This window comes from Gorilla gorilla, chromosome 11, assembly GCF_029281585.2.
Source record: "Gorilla gorilla gorilla isolate KB3781 chromosome 11, NHGRI_mGorGor1-v2.1_pri, whole genome shotgun sequence".
In the NCBI taxonomy this organism is placed as follows: Eukaryota; Metazoa; Chordata; class Mammalia; order Primates; family Hominidae; genus Gorilla; species Gorilla gorilla.
The window spans coordinates 81,342,969-81,362,006 of NC_073235.2; the positions used below are offsets into that span (position 1 = coordinate 81,342,969).

At 37.9% G+C, this 19,038-nt stretch overlaps 1 protein-coding gene across 4 annotated transcripts in view; it reads right to left on the minus strand.

The window, feature by feature from the left end:
- CCDC141 (coiled-coil domain containing 141) overlaps window positions 1-19,038 on the minus strand; it is a 219,622-nt gene that overhangs the window by 38,794 nt on the left and 161,790 nt on the right. For all 4 annotated transcript variants that reach the window (XM_019021976.4, XM_055380321.2, XM_055380322.2 and 1 more), the window contains 6 exons: window positions 13,036-13,215; window positions 7,192-7,371; window positions 6,488-6,613; window positions 4,176-4,364; window positions 3,080-3,259; window positions 825-974 (listed from right to left, as the gene is read on the minus strand). In XM_019021976.4, coding sequence (XP_018877521.3) covers window positions 825-974; window positions 3,080-3,259; window positions 4,176-4,364; window positions 6,488-6,613; window positions 7,192-7,371; window positions 13,036-13,215 — 1,005 coding nt within the window. The remainder of the gene's footprint in view (window positions 1-824; window positions 975-3,079; window positions 3,260-4,175; window positions 4,365-6,487; window positions 6,614-7,191; window positions 7,372-13,035; window positions 13,216-19,038) is intronic.

Consider the following 19,038-nt stretch of genomic DNA (forward strand, 5'->3'; position numbering starts at 1 on the left):
GTACCCTTGTGTTCTGCTATCACTTCCCAGTCAAGAATGAGAACCATTGCTATCCCAATCTGTGAGTTGTTTTCTCCCAGAACAAGTAAGCCTTTCAATGGAAAGCTTAGCTAGGAGCAGGTGGTGGTTGTGATTTAGTGAATATCTAGGTGTTGTGGATTTGTTACAGTTGAGGGGGAGGAGATAGAATTAAGCATGTGGAGGTGCATGGATGTAGAAGATCACTTTGATCTGTTATTTCTTTTTTCTTGAAGAGTTGTTTTGCCAGAAAAGCCAGTCAGTTTGAGTAAATATGAAACCAGCCACTTGACCTCAGTGCTAATACTTCGTAGCCTCCAAAGCAAAGTGTCTGCTCCCTGGCCCCTGGCACCATTGATTCACCATGAGTCAATGACCCTTAAATAGAATCTCAGCAGGCTGGAGTTGGCTGCAAGGAACTGGTCAATGTCACCCCTTCCTCTGGGTCCTGAAAAAGCTGTATCCACTGAAGCAAATGACTGCTATACAGGTTTGAGGGAGAAGGGGGAAGCAAAAAACAAATAAACAAAAGCAACCAAAAAAACTGTACTACTTAATTATAGGTTTTTCTATGCATTGACATCATACTGACTTCAACAAATTTGAGAGCTTGAAGTTTACTCAAACTTCCAGATCCCTGAGGTCACTGCTCAGTGGATTAAAAGAAATAAGTGAGAAGAAAGTCTCCTGATTCATTGTGTGTTTGCGTGTGTGTGGGAGTGTGCACAAACGTGGACATTTAGACACATGCTTTAGGTTCAAACAGCTTTTTGGCAATGTGCCAGTTCTCACCCCTCCCCCCCCACCTCATTTATCTCGTCTCTCATGGCGTAGTACTCCACACTACGGGACAGGGTCCGTTCATACTCCTCAGCTTTGGCACGCCACTTCATGCTGTCCTCCTCAAGGAGCTCCAGCTGCTGCTGTAGGTTCTTTGCAGAAACATTAGAGCAGTGCTAAAAGAGACAAATGGTGGTAACAGAGAGAAAGGACGAAACAGCAATAAGACGAGTAGGCTATTTACCTGAATTATGAAACTCATAAATGACACTTTTTAAAAAAAGAAATAGGTTCCTGATTTATTTTACCTTAAACATATTTGAACATAATTATTTCAGAAAGAAGCCAGACACCCAACATTATGGAAAAGACATTTCCCAGCTCGAATCTCTAGTGTTGAAGATTCGCTCATCACACCCAACTCCTCAGAGATGCCATTCATTATAGGGTATAATTTTTACTTCAAAAGGCATAAAATATGCATTAGAAACATTTGATTTCTGCACTGTAATTTTCCTGTCAACTTGAGCCTAACCTCAGGTTCATTATGCAAGTGCTCCAATCTCAGCTCAGCACAGTGGGGCTGCCAGGGCCAAGGCCAGAAGAGGATTGGAGAACAATTTACATTATTTGCACAAAGTGAGACTTCTTGCTTTCTTTTTCTTTTAAAAATAAATGTACTAATAAAATAAACTCTTTAAAAAGAAAGCTCTTTCCTGGCAAAAAACCAATTCCATTAACAACAACAGATAATTTGTATTTCTATATCTTTCAGTTTAAAAATACATATTTTAGATTCACTGCATTTCATATAGTTTAGTGGATATCTTACATGTATTTTAAAATAAAATGGGCCATTATGATTTTATTAATGTTATACCTATTGTTAGAGTAAACATAATCTTTTCTCCCCTCAAGTTAGAAATCTGGAAAAGGATTTTTTTGTTTTGTTTTGTTGTTGTTGTTTTTGTTTTTTTGTTTTGTTTTGTTTTTTTGAGATGGAGTCTTATTTACTCTGTCGCCCAGGCTGGAGTGCAATTGCTGGATCTCAACTCACTGCAACCTCCGCCTCCTGGGTTCAAGCGATTCTTCTGCCTCAGCCTCCCAAGTAATTGGGATTACAGGCACGTAATACCACGCCTGGCTAATTTTTGTATTTTTAGTAGAGACGGAGTTTCGCCATGTTGGCCAGGCTGGACTTGAACTTCTCGGCCTCCTAAAGTGCTGGGATTACAGGCGTTAGCCAATGTGCCCAGGCTAAAGAAGGAATTTTTTTAAAGAATCAATGTCCAGCGTATTATTGATGAAAATTTGATCTGGGAATATTTCCTTCTCTTTTAGGCCTCTCTTTTGAAGTCCGATAGTGGCATCAAACAAATCCAACCAGCCCTGGCTAGAATCAGGAGGCTTGGACTCCTCCATTCTGGGCTTTTATGGGTAAGGTGGGAATTTCTGTTTGCCTCAAATTCTTCATCCATAAAATGATAGCTCTGGCCTGGATGAACTCTAAGATCTAGATGGTCTTCCAGATCTGCAATGCTAAAACAGCACTGGCCAACAAAATGTGAACCACACAAATAATTTAAAATTGTCTAGTAGTCATATCAAAAAATCAAATAAAAAGATAGAGCAAAATTAATTTTTATAATACAATAACCAACTATGTCCAAATATCACCATTTTAACATGTAAGTAATATAAAAAATACTAATGTGATTGCTTTTCATAATACCTCTTTGAAATCTGGTGTGTATTTCATACTTTGAGCTTCCTCATTTGTTGCTAAATTTCGATCAGAAATATTTGATCTGTATTTTAATTTTTTAAATTTACAGTTTCGAAAGTTGATTCCCATACCCAAATTGCTCCCAACATACTTAAAAGTTGTCCCATAACTATACTGAAGATCAATTTTTAAATTTATATTTAAATTAATGCAAGTTAAATAAAATTAAAACTTTAGTTTTTTAGTTGCATTAGGCACACATCAAAGGCAAAAAAGTGACTGCCACACTGGACTATACAGATCTACTATATAAATACTCTTTAAAAAATTTTTTTCATGAAAATAGAGTTATTCAACAAGACTTTTACATTCAGATTTTCTACTTAAAATTTTTTCTTTTGTCAGAGGGTAGAAACGAATCACAAATAACTACCCCAATGGTTTAATTTATTTTTAAATTTAACATATACTAAGCAATCTGCCTGGTTTCTTTCATATGCTAGCCCAAGCCCCAGCTAGAACTGAGTCTAAATGATAGTGTTATTAGATGCTTACAGGCCGCTGCACTGATGAGATGATGTCTACTCCTAAGGAAAGGGCCAGTCTGTGGAGATGGTCTACACGGGCTTGCTTTTCCTGAGAGCACCGGAGGTGAATCTGCACATCATGGGCATCACCCAGTTCCTTCGGCTGCTCTACAAACTCCAGCTCTCTTGATCTGATGAGACGTCCCAGCTACAATTTAGGGCATTAACAATTAACCTGGGTTTTATGTGAAGACAGATTTTTTTTTTAAGCCTAATTTCTATAGCACATTTTGCTAGCTGGTTGAAATGCTGCCAAGCCCATCTTTAAACTGTTGGCATTAGCCAAATAAATGTTAGAATGCTGCAAATCCAATGGTGGTAAAATTGAACTGCTAACGTTGTCAGTTCCATTAAAGAAGGAAACAGTCTTTTTGGTCATGACCCAAAACCTTAGCAAGATCTAGGTCTGTGCTCTGAGTAAATTTAGAGGCTATTTTAAAGGGATATTAATTAATATTCCTCCATCTTATGTTAATAGAGACCATAACTATGAAGTTTTTGTAAAAATGCCACCAACAAATAGCACTCCATGATGTCAGGTACTTGAAGTGCAAAAAAAAAAAAAAAAAAAAAAATCTAACTTGGTTTTCGCCCTCAAAGAGCCTAGAATTGAATTGGGGCTGGGGGGGAGGGGGTGGGCGGGAAGCTATGTTTATCAAAAAGTAATTAAGAATCAAGATAGTAAAATGCAAGATATGTGGAATACACAATGAGCTGTAGGATTTTTGAAGAGAGAGAAATCATTCCAAGTGAGGTAGGATTGTTGGAAGGAGGTATAGGATTTAGATAAGAGGGAGGAGAAAGACAGACTTGTCAAATAATGGCAGCCTGAGAGTCAAGGGTTGGAGTTAGGGATGTGTGCATCATCTCTGAGGGACAAAGAGCTCAGTTTGGCTGGAACAAAAGGAAGAATAGGAACATAGTGAGAGAAAAGATAGGGGCCAGATTGTGTAAACTTCTGATACTAGAAGACACAATTTGGCCTTTATTTATTATATAATAATTCATTTTTAATTGCATAGTTTAAAACTCAGGATTTTTCAGACATCCCTTCTAAGCCTTACCTCTTCCTTGACTTGATGGAACTGGACCACCTTGTACAGGATATCCTCGTAATCCTGGATTCTCTCTTTCTGTTTTTGATGGAAGTGAATAAGGTCCTTCAGTTGTTGAGACTTTTCTTTTACAGGGGCTCCTTTGCCAGTTAACTCCTCTGATTCTTTCATAATGTACTGAACCTCATCATTCAATTGCTAAAATATTGAAAGCAATAAAAAAATCTTGCTATTAAAGAACTTTTTTACTTTACAACTGACAATATAAAGGTCTAAACAATGAATCACTCTTTCATTTATTAACAAATACTTATTATGAATGCCCCCACCCTCCAAAATATTTGGGCATTGTGCTGGATGATAGAGATATGTTTTTCTATATTCACCTGAGAAATTTACAAAAAAAAATAGCATGAGCAATGCAACAAAGGTTTCAAAGCTAGGTGGAAAAACAAAGTCATACATTTCCATGGCACACCAAATATTCTATTCATCTGTTAAGTAAATGTATTTTAGATATTTTATGCAGCCCCACGATTATCTCTGATATTTAATACAGACTAGAATCAGGTAGTATGGTAAAAACACCATGAGAAGATGGGTGTAAAAATATATCAGGGGAATAACTTGTGCTCTGTGATAAAAGAATGATCAGAATGAACCACCAGCTGAACAGCATAGTAGATAGACTGCTTCAAAAGCGGTCATCCCATGATCCACAAATAGCCATCACATGTAGGGAGGGATAAACTGCCTTGCCTTTCACCCAGCATTGCTCAGATAATCCAGATTCTGGAATAGAATTTGCAAAGGGGGCATACTTTAAAGAGAATGCTACTATAGGCTGGGCATGGTGGCTCATGCCTGTAATCCCAGCACTTTGGGAGGCCAAGGAGGGTGGACCACCTGAAGGCAGGAGTCCAAGACCAGCCTGGCCAACATGGCAGAACCCTGTCTCTACCAAAAATACAAAAATTAGCTGGGCGTAGTGGCACACACCTGTAATCCCAGCTACCCCAGAGGCTGAGACACGAGAATCACTTGAACCTGGGAGGCAGAGGCTGCAGCAAGATAAAATTGTGCTACTGCACTCCAGCCTGGGCAACAGAGTAAGACTCTGTCTCAAAAAAAAAAAAAAAAAAAAAGACAGTGAGAGAAAGATAGAGAATGCTACTATAATTTCAAGTGTAGATCTTTTGTATGAAAGGTAAAAGTAATGGAAATGATTTAGACTAAGGAGATAATTTTCAGAAGAGTGACCTAAAAAGGGTCTTCAAGTTCAAGCATTTGGGCATCAAATAAATATATGTGCATCACAGTGACAGGGCTAAAGAAGTGTGACAATGGTCCTGATTTAGAGGAACTTACACGTACATGCAAACGTGCACACAAACAAAATGCATATAAGCAGATAACACAGGGTGTATTAAAGAGCCTAATATAGGCCAGACACATTTGCTGAGAGTTTTAAAAGAGTTTGCTGTGGATTACAATGGTGGGTGTGTTTGTGTGTAGCAGGCGTGGTGGTTATACCTACATTGGTTTTTGTCTTAAAGGAACCTACAATTAGATATTCCCTAAAGGAAACTTCAATATTCTGATTCTGGGATTCTTTGAAGCCCAGATTTATGAAGCAGTGACAGCTAGAAACACAGGTATCTAAATTTTGCAGTAAAGCATAAGAATCCAGGCAGAAGTATAATGTGACTAGCAGCTGGCAATTTTTGGCAGTTGTGTCACATTTTGGAGAGGTAGGAGGTGGGGAAATAGGGACTGTGTTAAGCAGTCAGGGTCAGGAACATGACTCATGGTTTTATTGCTCATATCCTGAAAGGTGGAGTGGAGGGCACAGCAAAATTCCTGGGGTGATGGCACGTGCCTGGGGTGCTGGTGGGTGAGGACAGTGACATAACAGTGGTCACCTCAGGGACCCAGGGCAGCAGAGCCTCTGGGTCTGAGGTTGCCCATCCTTGTTCTGAGATGTCTCAATTTAAAACACCTCTGCACTCCCCAGGAAAAGAATTAGGGTGAAAATATAGGATAAATATATTACTAGTTTAATTAGCCATGTGAATTTTAAAAATCTAATATAAAAATCTATTTAGGACATTTTGTAGCCCTAATGCTGGTATATCATCAAATTCAAAAGAATGCAGGAAAAAAGTAAGAAAAATGTCTCTACAGTGGATTTTTAGACAAGCAATACTTTTGTTTAAAAAAATAGAAATTCACCAGCCTGTTACAATTAATCAGGTAAACTGCAACCAAACAGTTTTAAGTATTTTTTCCATTCACCCAAATCCAGCAATATATTTCTTCACCTGGAACTGAGGCTTCATGTCATTCCATTTTTGTCGTAGATCTAAAATGAACTGGAGGCTCCCTCCGAGGTCAAGTGCAGACACAGGCATAAGTGCTTCCTGAAGAAGTTTTAAGTTGTGAGAAGTCTGAAATAAATATTGGACAGTTACACATGCATTTTCTTTGACATCTCCAGCAAATTTGATCATTCTAGGTATGACGCAGAGTGTGATCAAATTTTTCAAACCCCATGAAAACACTCAGGATGTGGCATGAGCTCAGGGTTCTAAACCACCAAGGAGTAAGGCCCTTGGTTTCTGCTGCCTTTTTTGGTTTTATTGTGGTAAAATACACATAACAAAAGTTACCATGTTTACCATTTTGGGGTGTACAGTTCAGAGGCATGATATTTAATACATTCACATCAATGTGCAATCAACAACACCACCATCCATCTCCAGAACTTGTTTATCATCCCAAACAGAAACTCTGTACCCATTAAACAGCTCCCCATTCCCTCCCTCTCTCCCAGTCCCTGGTAACCTACATTCTACTTTCTGCCTCCATGAGTTTGACTACAGGGACCTCATTTATAAGTGGAATCACACGATATTTATCCTTTTGTGTTTGGCTTATTTCACTTAGCTAGTGTTTTCAAGGTTCGCTCATGTTAGCCTGTGCCAGAATTTCATTCCTTTTCACATCCCATTGTTCCTTGCCTCACCTTTTTAAGTTGCTCTTTGAATGCCGCCCACTGCTGTTTTCCAGGCTTGCTTTCCGTGGCTTTAAGCTGCCATGCCAGCCGAAGGAGGCTAAGTTCTTCCCGTTCTGCTTTCTGGTTTTCCATGGTGTTCTTCATGAGGTACACTTCATTTTTCACATCTAATATCTCGTTCTCTTTTGCCTGTTAAATTAATAATTCATATAATAGCTTTTCTTTCCCAAGAGATACAGCTTTTTGTTGTATATAACTATTTTACGAGGCAAATTCTTTATCACAACCAAAGCAGAAGATGGTTCTGACATCCAAGCAAGTCCGAAAACCCTGCGCAGAGGCACAGTTCAGCTCTCGGAACCACACGCTGTGCTTAGACATCCGGTCCTGAGTTCTTCAAGACCCAAGGGGTGTTTGAATTCCTACCTAGGGTCTGGTTATTTCCTGGGGTTTGAAAGATTATTTAATGAGCAGGGGATACATAATTTTTGAAGTGAAGATTAAAAAATGCATATACCTATACGCATTTTAAGTATACTCCATCTTTTATTTTAACACGCTCATTGGAATACGTCAAAATATCAGTATCAAGGCATAGGAGGGGACGGATTGTTCTGGACTGTTTTGTTTTTTCTTTAAACTATTCCATTGTATACATTGCAATTATTTTAAATGTCCTTTGCTGTTTCTCAAGTTCCTCCATTTTGTGAGAACTGAAATGAGTCTGTATCTCTGTATTCAGAACTACATCATACACCGGAAGCACAGTATCTAAAATCAAAGATTTCACTTCCCAACTTTCAGATGTTCTGCTTGACTGGTTTGAAATCTTTTAAAAAATGGTTTGAAACAAGGGGAAATTCAATTAGAGGTAAAATGATAATAAGAGCAAAGAGTAAGACTATGCGTGCTTTATTTCTGTAGAAACATTTAAAAAATGCACAGGAACATTCATTTGGCAAAACAATTATTATGTTTTTTACTTTAATAGCCAGGCTTTCTCAATAAATCTTCAAATTTCTATCATCTCAATGACAGCAATTGACAGTATCATAAATACTTAACAGGATATTTTAAAGATAGGCCATTTTATTTTAAAATTATTTTAAATGATATTGATATTGCACACTTATAGTTTTATGTTATTTTACACATTATAGTGGCAACTCCAAAAATATATATATCTGTAGGTCCTAAATGAGATTTCTCACATGAACTTAAGAATCTAGTAATAAAATGTTATATTCCCTCATTATTAATAATGATACATAATAAATTATGAAAGATATTAGACAACTACAGCAGAATTCACCCCAAATTATACTTTTATCATATTATAAATAAAATTATCTTTCACATATTTTAAAGAAATGATTAACCAGAATGTAATGTATTATATAATTTAATATAAATTTTGAAACTGCAGCATGCCAATGACAACTTTAATCAGAAGGATATGGTGGTCTGAGTGAGGTCTAGAGAAAGGAGAGCTAAAGTAGGATTCGTAGATGTCTAGCTAGTAGGATCTGTGAAAAGTGATCATGTATTTGGCAGACGAATATTTTGGCCACTCAAGAAGATTGAATAATTTGCCTGAGGTCTAATTAGTAAACACAGTACTCATTTTACTTCTGTGTAGGACATGGAAAATGTTTGCCATAATCCAGTCTAAACAGGCCACTAAAGCATTCATTTTTCATTTATATTCATGCACCATGAATGGTTTTCTGATGTCTTGCTTTTCAGATACCTTGATAATAGGAAGGCTGTATCCCAGATAGCATTCTTGGTATTGGCCATTATAAATTAATAAATTAGCACTTTCATCAAGATGTCTGCCATAATTTGGGCCTGAATCAGTTTCTCTGATCTTAATGATTTTTAAATGAACTGAAATTTTTTCTATTTCTGGCTTGAAAATATGAGCCACGACAACCCAATAAAGAACAGAACACTCAACTGAATATACCAGCTGGCCTCTGCCTTCTTAGCAAGCAAAGTAGTCACCATGATTCAACAATGTTTGTTTAAAAGCCTAGTGGTCCAAAAAATATAAGAATAAAAAAAATTGTTTTACTTACTTTACCAGCAATTTCATCTCTCCAAATGTTGCTAACCAATAAATTTCCTTAGTACGTGGGCTTTAATTTTATCAATAAGAAGGAACTTATTTATCATATGATAGTGGTAAAGACCTTAGGGTAGAGTGACCGTGTTTATGACATCAAGATAAAAGACCGCCAAAGCACAGTAGTAAAATATATGCTATTTCTGGGAGATCTAAGTGGGCATTGAATATTATGATAACCTAGGTTTATTTAGATATAGATACAAAATATAATTTGGAATAAGTTATTGTTGCAGATCTTTAAAAACAAAAATCTGACTATACAATCTTAAACATTCTAAATAAGTAACAAAGGACTTCTGAGTAGAATGGGGTAGCCAGTGGCAGAGCAGTGCTTTTGCTTAGAATACCTAGAAAAGCTGGGTAAAATGCAGAAGGAATCCATTTGAAGGAAGCAGACAACTGGTCGGACAACCGGAACTAGAGAGGCTGACTCCAGAGAGGGAAGAACCTGACAGGGGTGAGCTCACCTATCATCCCAGGGGGATTTCCCAATTCTGTGCAGACAGGAAACTGATAATCGAGACTTCCCTGGAGCCGAGAAAACACCAGAGATTTTGGCAGACACTTGGAGGGCTTCAAGCACAATGATCTTCTTTTAAAGATGTTGACAAAATACCAGGGGTATATCGGGCAGTGGATTAAAAAACCTAAGCAAAAGGCCTCTGAAAAGCAGAGTGGAGTTTTTCAGCAGACTACCCAAACAAAGATTGGAGTTTGTGACCTGCCAGGGGCAGAGACCTCAGAGAAAGCACTTGGCTCTCAATACAAAACCCTGGGAGCCTGAGGGGACAGGACTACACTGCAAACACAACTCTGCCAGCTTCTGATTGGCTTGAGTGATTGCCCACCAACGCCTGCCTGGAGAAAGAAGGGTGACCCTTTCTAGAAGAAGAAAACACCATCTGCTGATCCTCCAATTTTTTATACATAATGTCTGGCATTTGATAAATATTCGCTAGTTCTGCCAAGAAACAGGACTACAGGACTGGAAACCAAGAGAAAAATTAGACAACAGAAAGAGCTCCAGATCGGCCGGGCGCTGTGGTTCATGCCTGTAATCCCAGCACTTTGGGAGGCGGAGGTGGGCAGATCACTTGAAGTCAGGAGTTTGAGACCAGCCTGGTCAACATGGTGAAACCTCGTCTCTACTAAAAACACAAGTATTAGCCGGGCATGGTGGCGGACACCTGTAATTCCAGCTAATCGGGGGACTGAGGCATGAGAATCGCTTGAACCCAGGAGCTGGAGGTTAAACGGAGCTGAGATCGCACCACTGCACTCCAGTCTGGGTGACAGAGCGAGACTCCATCTAAAAAAAAAAAAAAAAGAAAAGAAAGGAAAGAAAGAAAGAAAGAGCTCCAGATCCAAATGTTGTAGCTAGCCGATGAACACTTTAAGTGCCTAGGGTTAATATAGTTCAAGAAAGTATTGGAAAGATGGGAAAAGAGCAGACAAGAAACAGAATTTCATCAGTAATTTAATAAATAAAAGTACCGACTGTAGATTCCAGAACTAAAATTTCTGAAATGAAGTTAGTAATAAAAAAGTAGACAAAATTACGCAGTTTGATAGTATTTGAATTCCCTTAGGTAAATCAGAAACATACATAATCAACAGATGGAAGAAGACTGATTGAACCACGTAAAAGTGTGAGAGAGAGACAGAGAGATAGATAGATAGATAATACATGTTCTAAATGTTCTAAACAAAAAACAATTTTTCTTATTTTTTTGCAGTAAAGCACCTAGATCACATAGGAACATGGGCAAATTGCTTAGCAAGTTTTCTTTAGTGCTTAAGAATCATGTTGAATAAATTAGAATCAGCTAATGCATATTTTATTTCCAAGTAGGTTTATCAAGAATGGTCTTCAAACAACAAAAGTTGAAACAAGATAAAGAGAAAATTGCAGCTCCAAGTAGATGAGGGTAGTTAGAACCTAACTCTTCCAAATGAATTCAGGCTCCAGACTGAGATTAATCACATCCCAGGTACAGAGAAAATTGCAGCTGTCAGTTATCTTTGAAAATCTACAGAAACTAGAAGAGCCATAAAATTAGAGAACAGAAAACGCCCTGATTTTCAAAAGGAGGAAAGGATGGACTACACAATTTACAGATTGGTAAGCTTCACACTGAAAATCAGTGCAATAAGTTCATTACTTATCAAGCACGTTGTGAGCATTTTGGAAAGAATGCCTTGATCGCTAGGAGCCAACCTGATTTATGTCAAATTGTCTATGTCATTGATAGGATACTAGGTAGGTAAACCTTCTTTTGAGCAGTTTATTTGAGAAAGTCTCCCATTATAGACTTAATACAAAGATTATGAAGTAGTGGCTGAATGAAGTACTATTGGGAGCATTCATGATTATTTTAAAAACTGGTTTAATCAATAGACTGCTTCATGAACTGGAATGCCAATCTGCCCTTTAGGCATTTATATTTAAGAACTAATTGCTGCCATAGAAAGCTTACTTGTCATATCTACAGAATTAAACCCAAGACAGATGGCTAATATACTAGATAGGTTCAAATTAGTTTAGCAAGATGGGATCATGTGTGAAGACTAACAAAATAAAATTAAATAAGAAAAAATATAAAGGCCCACATTTGTATAAAAAAGGTAAATGGCTGACACAGGTATAATATGCGAGAGACATGGTTTGACAGAAGCTGCAATAAAAATATAATGAGAATTTTGTTCTATCACAAGCTTAATATGTACCAGCAAAGTGAAACTACAGCTAAAAATGTTAGCATAATTGTAGGTCTCATTAGTGAATAATAATGTCCAGTTTATTGTACTCTGTGTTGCACCTGTAGTTCACTTTTTGGTTACATTTAATGAATGATCTTGACAAACCATAGAAAATCCTGAGAAGGGGGGATCAGCATAGAAAGAAAAATAAAGCTCCTTCATAAATGATGGAAAGGATTTTTAATGCTGCAGAAAAAACTCAGACATAGCAACTGTTTTTAATGTTGTAAGGACTTTCATGTGTAAGAGAAATTAAATATGAATACTTTTTGTCCCTGTGTAGCTACAGATGATTAGGAGTAGATACGGAAACAGATATATTTAACATTAAAAAAAAAAAGGTTTCTAGCAGCTGGCATTCTCCAACAATGAAATGAGCAGTTTCATTAGGAAAATACTTGAGGTATTGAAAGAGAAGTGGACTATCTTTTAAGTATCCTACAGGGAATTTTATATGGGTTATGGGTGGATATAAGGATTCTAAAATATTTTACAGATATAACTCAAGACAGTTAAAGGTTAGGGTATTTTTCTAAATGCAATGGATCTTCACTACAAAGAGATCTGCTATGGTAAGAAACTCTTCAAAAGAAGATTCATCTTAGAAGTTGTCTTTAGCCCCTAGAAATTTTGAAAGGACCTTGTTGTGTGCTTTCAAAATAACACAGAACTTTTGGGTGGACCTCTGAGGACTCTATTTAATAATAACAATGTTGCATTTGGATTACAGTCACTTTCTTCTTAATAGTTAAAACAGCCTTCCTGTTATAAACTAACCAAAGTTCTAGGCCAAGCAAGCATTTAAATGTTGGGCTTCAGGACTGGTCTAGGTTGAACGAAGCTAAAGAGAACTCCCTAGGAGAGAACTGCTGATTAATAGACAGCTGAACCTTTGAAATTATTATTTTGACTTTGATGAGTAATCCCTGCAGAAGGTGTGATCCATTTAATGCCATTCTTACCATATTTATTAAATTAAGGAACTCAAGCCCTAGATCTTGTGTTATAAAACTCTTCTTTAAAAATAGCTGCCACTGCTTCTCAGTCGAGTCAGAACAATGCTTGGCTTTAGCATCACCCTGCTCCTTCTGAGGGATTTCGGTTTCATAAAATTCTTTTAAGCTCTGAAACTGCATCTCTACCTAAAAAAGAAAAAAGAGAGTTAAGAACACTTAAACACATTTTTTGTAAAGAAAAAGAACAGTAGATTCCAATAAAAACCTATATAAAACCTAAAACTACATTTTCTGAATTTTTAATTTTCAAACATATTTAATTAATTAATTAATTAATTAATTAATTAATTTTTAGAGATAAGGTCCTTTGCTCTGTCACACAGGCTGGAGTGCAGTGGCACCACCATAGCTCACTGCAGCCCCAAACTCTTGGGGTCAAGCGATCCTCTCTCCTCATCTTCCAAGTATTAATAGCTAAAAACTACAGACTATAGGCACCTGGCACCAGGCCTGGCTAATTTTTTTTTTTTTTTTTTTTTTTTTGGTAGAGACGAGGTCTTGCTATGTTGCCCAGGTTGGTCTCGGACTCCTGGGCTCAAGAGATCCTCCTGTCTTGGCCTGTCAAAGTGCTGGGATTACGGGCATAAGCTGCCAACCCCAGCCCATTTTCAGAATTATTTAAATAATTATTGAATATTTTCAACTTATTGAAAAGATTCAAAAAATCTATTTGGATTGTTGATTGTTTGGGTAGAACACTGAGCTGACAGGTTTAATAAGCATAAAAACTAATTATTGAAGCCAAAATCATATTTATAAATTCTGTGTTTGTATGTTTTTCAATTTGGGACAATTTATGTCAAAAACCTGTGTGGTTTCATTTAAAGCCAAGTTTTATAATTCAGAAGAAAGATGCATACATAGAATCAGACGATACAAATCAGTAAGAAATACAGGCCAGTGAAAGATTATTAGTAAATCACAATTTACTTCTAATCAGCAATAAACCAGAATAAAAAAGTATAAATAATTACTAATTTTCTGCCAAAGTATAATATTAAACTGCCTTCAAGAGCTAATCTCTTATTAAGGTAAATTACTATGCCTCCCTGGAATTATATTTTCTCATTTGCTAACCAATGTAAGCAATATTAGATCATTTTAAATCACTCCCCTTGACCCGAGTTTATATAAAATCAAATGTGTTTGTAGACCTACAGATTAATATGTAATTGGATGATGTAGAAATAGTAGAAATTATTTGACACAAGTTTGTATGCATTTTCAATAATACTAATGGCTGACAGGACCAGACTTAAATAGCTTGTAACTCCCAAGAGCAATCTAAACAGGGTAAGAAATTTCAGGCAATGGTTAGTCACTATATTTTAAAGATTTTCACATTTTTCTTAATTTAACTGAACTTCATAGGAGAGATTGCAAATAGCTCTCAGAAACAGAAGCTCTCTCCTCATTTCCATATTCCATTTATACATGCCTCTATGTTTTGCTGATGCTTGTTCCCTCAGCCCAGAATGATCTTTCCTCAATTTTCTTCTCTTATTTATCCTTCATGAGCAGTTAAAATGCTACTTCCTCCATGGAGCCTTCTAAGATGCCCTAGTAATAATTAACTATTTTGGGGGGTACTCAAAAATAGCTCTAGGAGAAAGAGAGCCATAATCAAATTATTACAACACGAAGACACATATACAGACAATATTATGGGCACACTGAGGAGAGACCACCAACTCTATATGGAGTAAATAGGGAAGAGCTTCCCAAAGGAAGTGACGTTTGATCTGTGTCTTGAGAAATTGTCCACAGTGAGAAGGCGTCAAAGGGGATCCCAGATGGGAGGGATAACTTGTGTAAAAGTGTGAAACACTAGCTGTGAAGACACTCGCTGATTCAGAGGACAATACATGATCTTAGTGTGAGTGAAATACAGGTTGCACAAGCTGAATGGTAATAAAGAGACAGAGGGATATTCGTGCTGGGATAAAACCGGCCAGCAGGTTTCAACTTGTTTCCTGCTGTAACCAATATAACTGAGATACATTCTCATTAGGTTGAAACTACTGATAGATGAGTCGGAATCAGCATGGCAATCATCAGGGCTTCAATAAGATCATCCATTATAGGCTGGGTGTCAATATTATGGGCAGTCAGTTATGTGCAATTCTCAAAACATAAACTTTAATTCATCCTTCTTTTCCAACTGTTCAAAAAAGCCTCCTTGAATGCAAATGAGAACGATATTATTATAGAAATTCCCTTAACTCTGTACTAGTTGATTTAGGTGAATTAATGATAAACTTTAAGACTTTATTCATTTGTGATAAAAGTTATTTGCAATTGCTTTATTACACTTGTCAAATTACCTGAATTTCAGGAGGTAATGTGATCAGATTTGCCTTAGAATGGCTTTTGTTTTGGCTGCAAAAAGAAGGGGAGTGTGAAGGGGGAAATATAGGAGGCAAATTGAGCAGGCAGAAGATGACGTCATTAAGCTGGATAAGAGATGATGACAGCCTGAACCGAGGAAGTGATGGTACAAGTGCCGAGAAAGGGGAGTTCAGAAATCTTTTAGGTTGGCTCAATAAACAGATATGGGAGAGCATGGCCTTTGAAATAGAAAAAACAAAAGGGAAAGAATTGGGGATTAAACTTCAGCTTTGATGTTTGCTAGTGCTTGATCTTGCACACCTCACCCCTCAGAGCCTCAGTTTCCCACATTTACAAAATGGGGATCATAGTAACTAAAACGTAGGGTGTTATAAGAATTAAATAAAATCAGGAATGAAAAGCACAGTACCTAGTACAAAGTAAATGCTCACTGAGAAAGTGATTAAAAGAGACATAGAAGCTTCTACATAGGATTCCTGAAAGGATGGTGGAGTCATTAACCCAATGCCAAAATACAGAAGGAAAAGCATATTTGAGGAAAAGACACCAGCTTTGTTTTGCTGAGTTGGAGGAGCCTACAGGATACATAGCTAACTGAAAGCATTGGTTTGGAGCTCATGACAGTTGGGGCTGAGGAACCACTTTTGAGTTATTGGTGAAGAAACCATAGGTGGGAATGTGGTTTTTGTAGAAAAAGTGGGTACAATGTGCAAAAGAGAGGGCACAGCCAAGAATTCTATGACCCACCACGCTTTAAGAACAAAAAAGGAAAGTGAATTAGGAGAAAGGAGAAGGAACAGACAAAGAAGTAGACAGGATTATTCCACTTACGTGAAATATCCAGAAAAGGCAAACCTAGAGACACAGAAAGTAGTCAGTACTCGCCTGAGGCTGGGGGTGGGAGCCAGGACTGACTAAAAATGTATGCCAGTGCTCTTCTGGGGATGATGGACATATACTAAAACTGGAGTGCTATGGTGGTTGCATGATTCTATAAATATAGGAAAAATCATTGCATTATGAAATATGTGAGTTTTATGCTATGTAAATTTTACCTTAGTAAATCTGTTCTTTCAAAAAAGAAACCCAAAGGAGGTGAGAGTGGGTAACTGTGTCAAATAAATACTGCAGAAAGATTAAGAGGATGAAGACTGAAAATATACCACTTAATTTGTCAACCAGTAGGTAGCTTAAAAGAATGTTTTTAATGGAGTGAAGAGGTCGCAAGTGGAAGGGTTGAAACAGAAATAAAGCGAATTGCAGTGGGACAAGGACAGGATGAGCAAGTAGAGGTGGGGAATATCTTCTTCCCATTTCAAGAGTCCAAATTTGAGCCTGGGCATCATGAAGAAACCCCACTTCTACAAAAAAAATACAAAAAAATTAGCTGGGCTTGGTGGCATGTACCTGTAGTCCCAGCTACCTGGGAGGCCGAGGTGGGAGGATCACCTGAGCCTGGGGAAGTCGAGGCTGCAGTGAGCTGTGATCATGCCACTGCACTCCAGCCTGGGTGACAGAGTGAGACCCTGTCTCACACACACACACACACACACACACACACACACACACACACCAGTCTACATTTGAAGGGAAATAAAATGATGGAGTGGTAGCCTTGGTGAGGGCAAGACTATAAGGACATCACTGTAGAACAAAGGGAAAGAAGCAATGGAAAAGAAACCTGTTAAAAATTAGAGGATGGCCAGGCGTGGGAACTCACACCTGTAATCCTAGCATTTTGAAAGGCCAAGGTGGGTGGATCACCTGAGGTTGGGAGTTCGAGACCAGTCTGACCAACATGGAGAAACCCCTCTCTACTAAAAATACAAAAATTAGCCGGGTGTGGTGGTGCGTGCTTGTAATCCCAGCTACTCCTGGCTGAGGCAGGAGAATCACTTGAACCTGGAAGGTAGAGGTTGCAGTGAGCCAAAATCGCGCCATTGCACTCCAGCCTGGGCAACAAGAGCGAAACTCTGTCTGAAATAATAATAATAATAAATAAAATTTAAAAAAATAAAAATTAGAAGATGATTGCTGGAGCTAGATGCTGAAGGACGTAGGAATATTCAGGAAAGAACTAATCACAGATTTGTGCTGAACAGGAGCAAAGACTTTAGTTTATTGGAACCCATGGAGGACAGGTGAATATGTCAACAAGTTTGGAAGTCAAGGCCATTATTCTCAATGGCTTCATTTTTTTTTTCAGTGACGTATGAGTTAAGAACATTGGATGAGATTTAGGGATAGAAACTAAGGTGAGATGCTTGAGAATTGCTACCAAATGGGAGCCAACTAGGGAGCATATGGGAGACCCAGCTGAAGCAGAGGCCCGTGCATTTGTAACGGGGCCAATCAGCACAATTGTATGATTTTCCACTGGAGCGTCTGGTAGCTTGGAAGGAAAGGCTGAGTAAACAGAGTATTGGACTGATCTCGTATTGGGAGTTGGCAGGGTTAGTCAGGGTGGAGGGCAGGGAGTTGAGGGGATGGAGGATGGAAAGGAAATGAGTAACCATTAGCTGGTGAGGAAGAAAGGAAAGCCAGAGGAGGAGTGAAGTAATGTACGGGGAGCATTGCCAGGATTGGAAGGATGGAAGACTCTGCCAGGTAGGAAAACAGATTTAGCAGAAAATAGAAAGCAGGAAGCTAAAATGTTTTGATTAAATTGTTGTTTGCAAAGCTAAGCCTCCTGGTCCAAAGGCCAGAGTGGATCAAAGTTGATGCTTAAATGAAAGCTGAGGAGGTTCATTTTCGGCAATGAAGATGCAGAAAGCAAGCACTTCTTTGTAGCTTCTCTACCATTTCATGTCCTGCATTATAATATTCATCAACAAGATAATTCTGTCAGTTGGGAATAGTTTGGAACTTGCCAAACCACAAGAGTTTAGGGTGAAGAACTAAAAAGAACACAAAGGATAAATGCCTGAGGGGATGAATACACCATTCTCCATGATGTGATTATTACACATTGCATGCCTGCATCAAATCATCTCATAAATATATATACCTATGTATCCACAAAAATCAAAAATTAAGAAAAAAGAAAATAAAGAGAAAAAGCTAAAAAGAAGTCAGAAAGGACAAACAGTTGAGTAAAAATGTAGAAAAGGATGCAGTGGTGAATTGAGAATATTATAAAGGAATTGGATAGAGGAGAGATGTGCCGGCAGGACAGTGGTGGTGAGAGGTAAGAAGGAAGGTGTTGAGAAGGTAAAGGTGAGAAGATGGAAAAAATCAAGCACATACTTATCTAGGGTTGGCTCTACCCCTGAGTGAACCCTACTGGCTCTGCCTCCCACTAAACCAGCACCCATCTGCCTGAAGAGGAGCGTGATCTACATTTGCATGGGGATTACTAGGATTCGGGTTAAATAAAGTGGGAAAATAAAATAGGGCTTTTCTATTACTGATGACAGCTTCAAGAAGCAATGACCTTTGAGACGGAATCCAGTGTACTACAGGGAATATTAGAGGTCATCTAGTATAACCAGACAAAATAAGGCCTCAGAAGAAGCTCTGAGGGGTAACATATGAAGACATATCACACAAGGCAGATTCGAGACTGAACCCAGAGGCCTGTAATTTCCAATTCTGTGTATT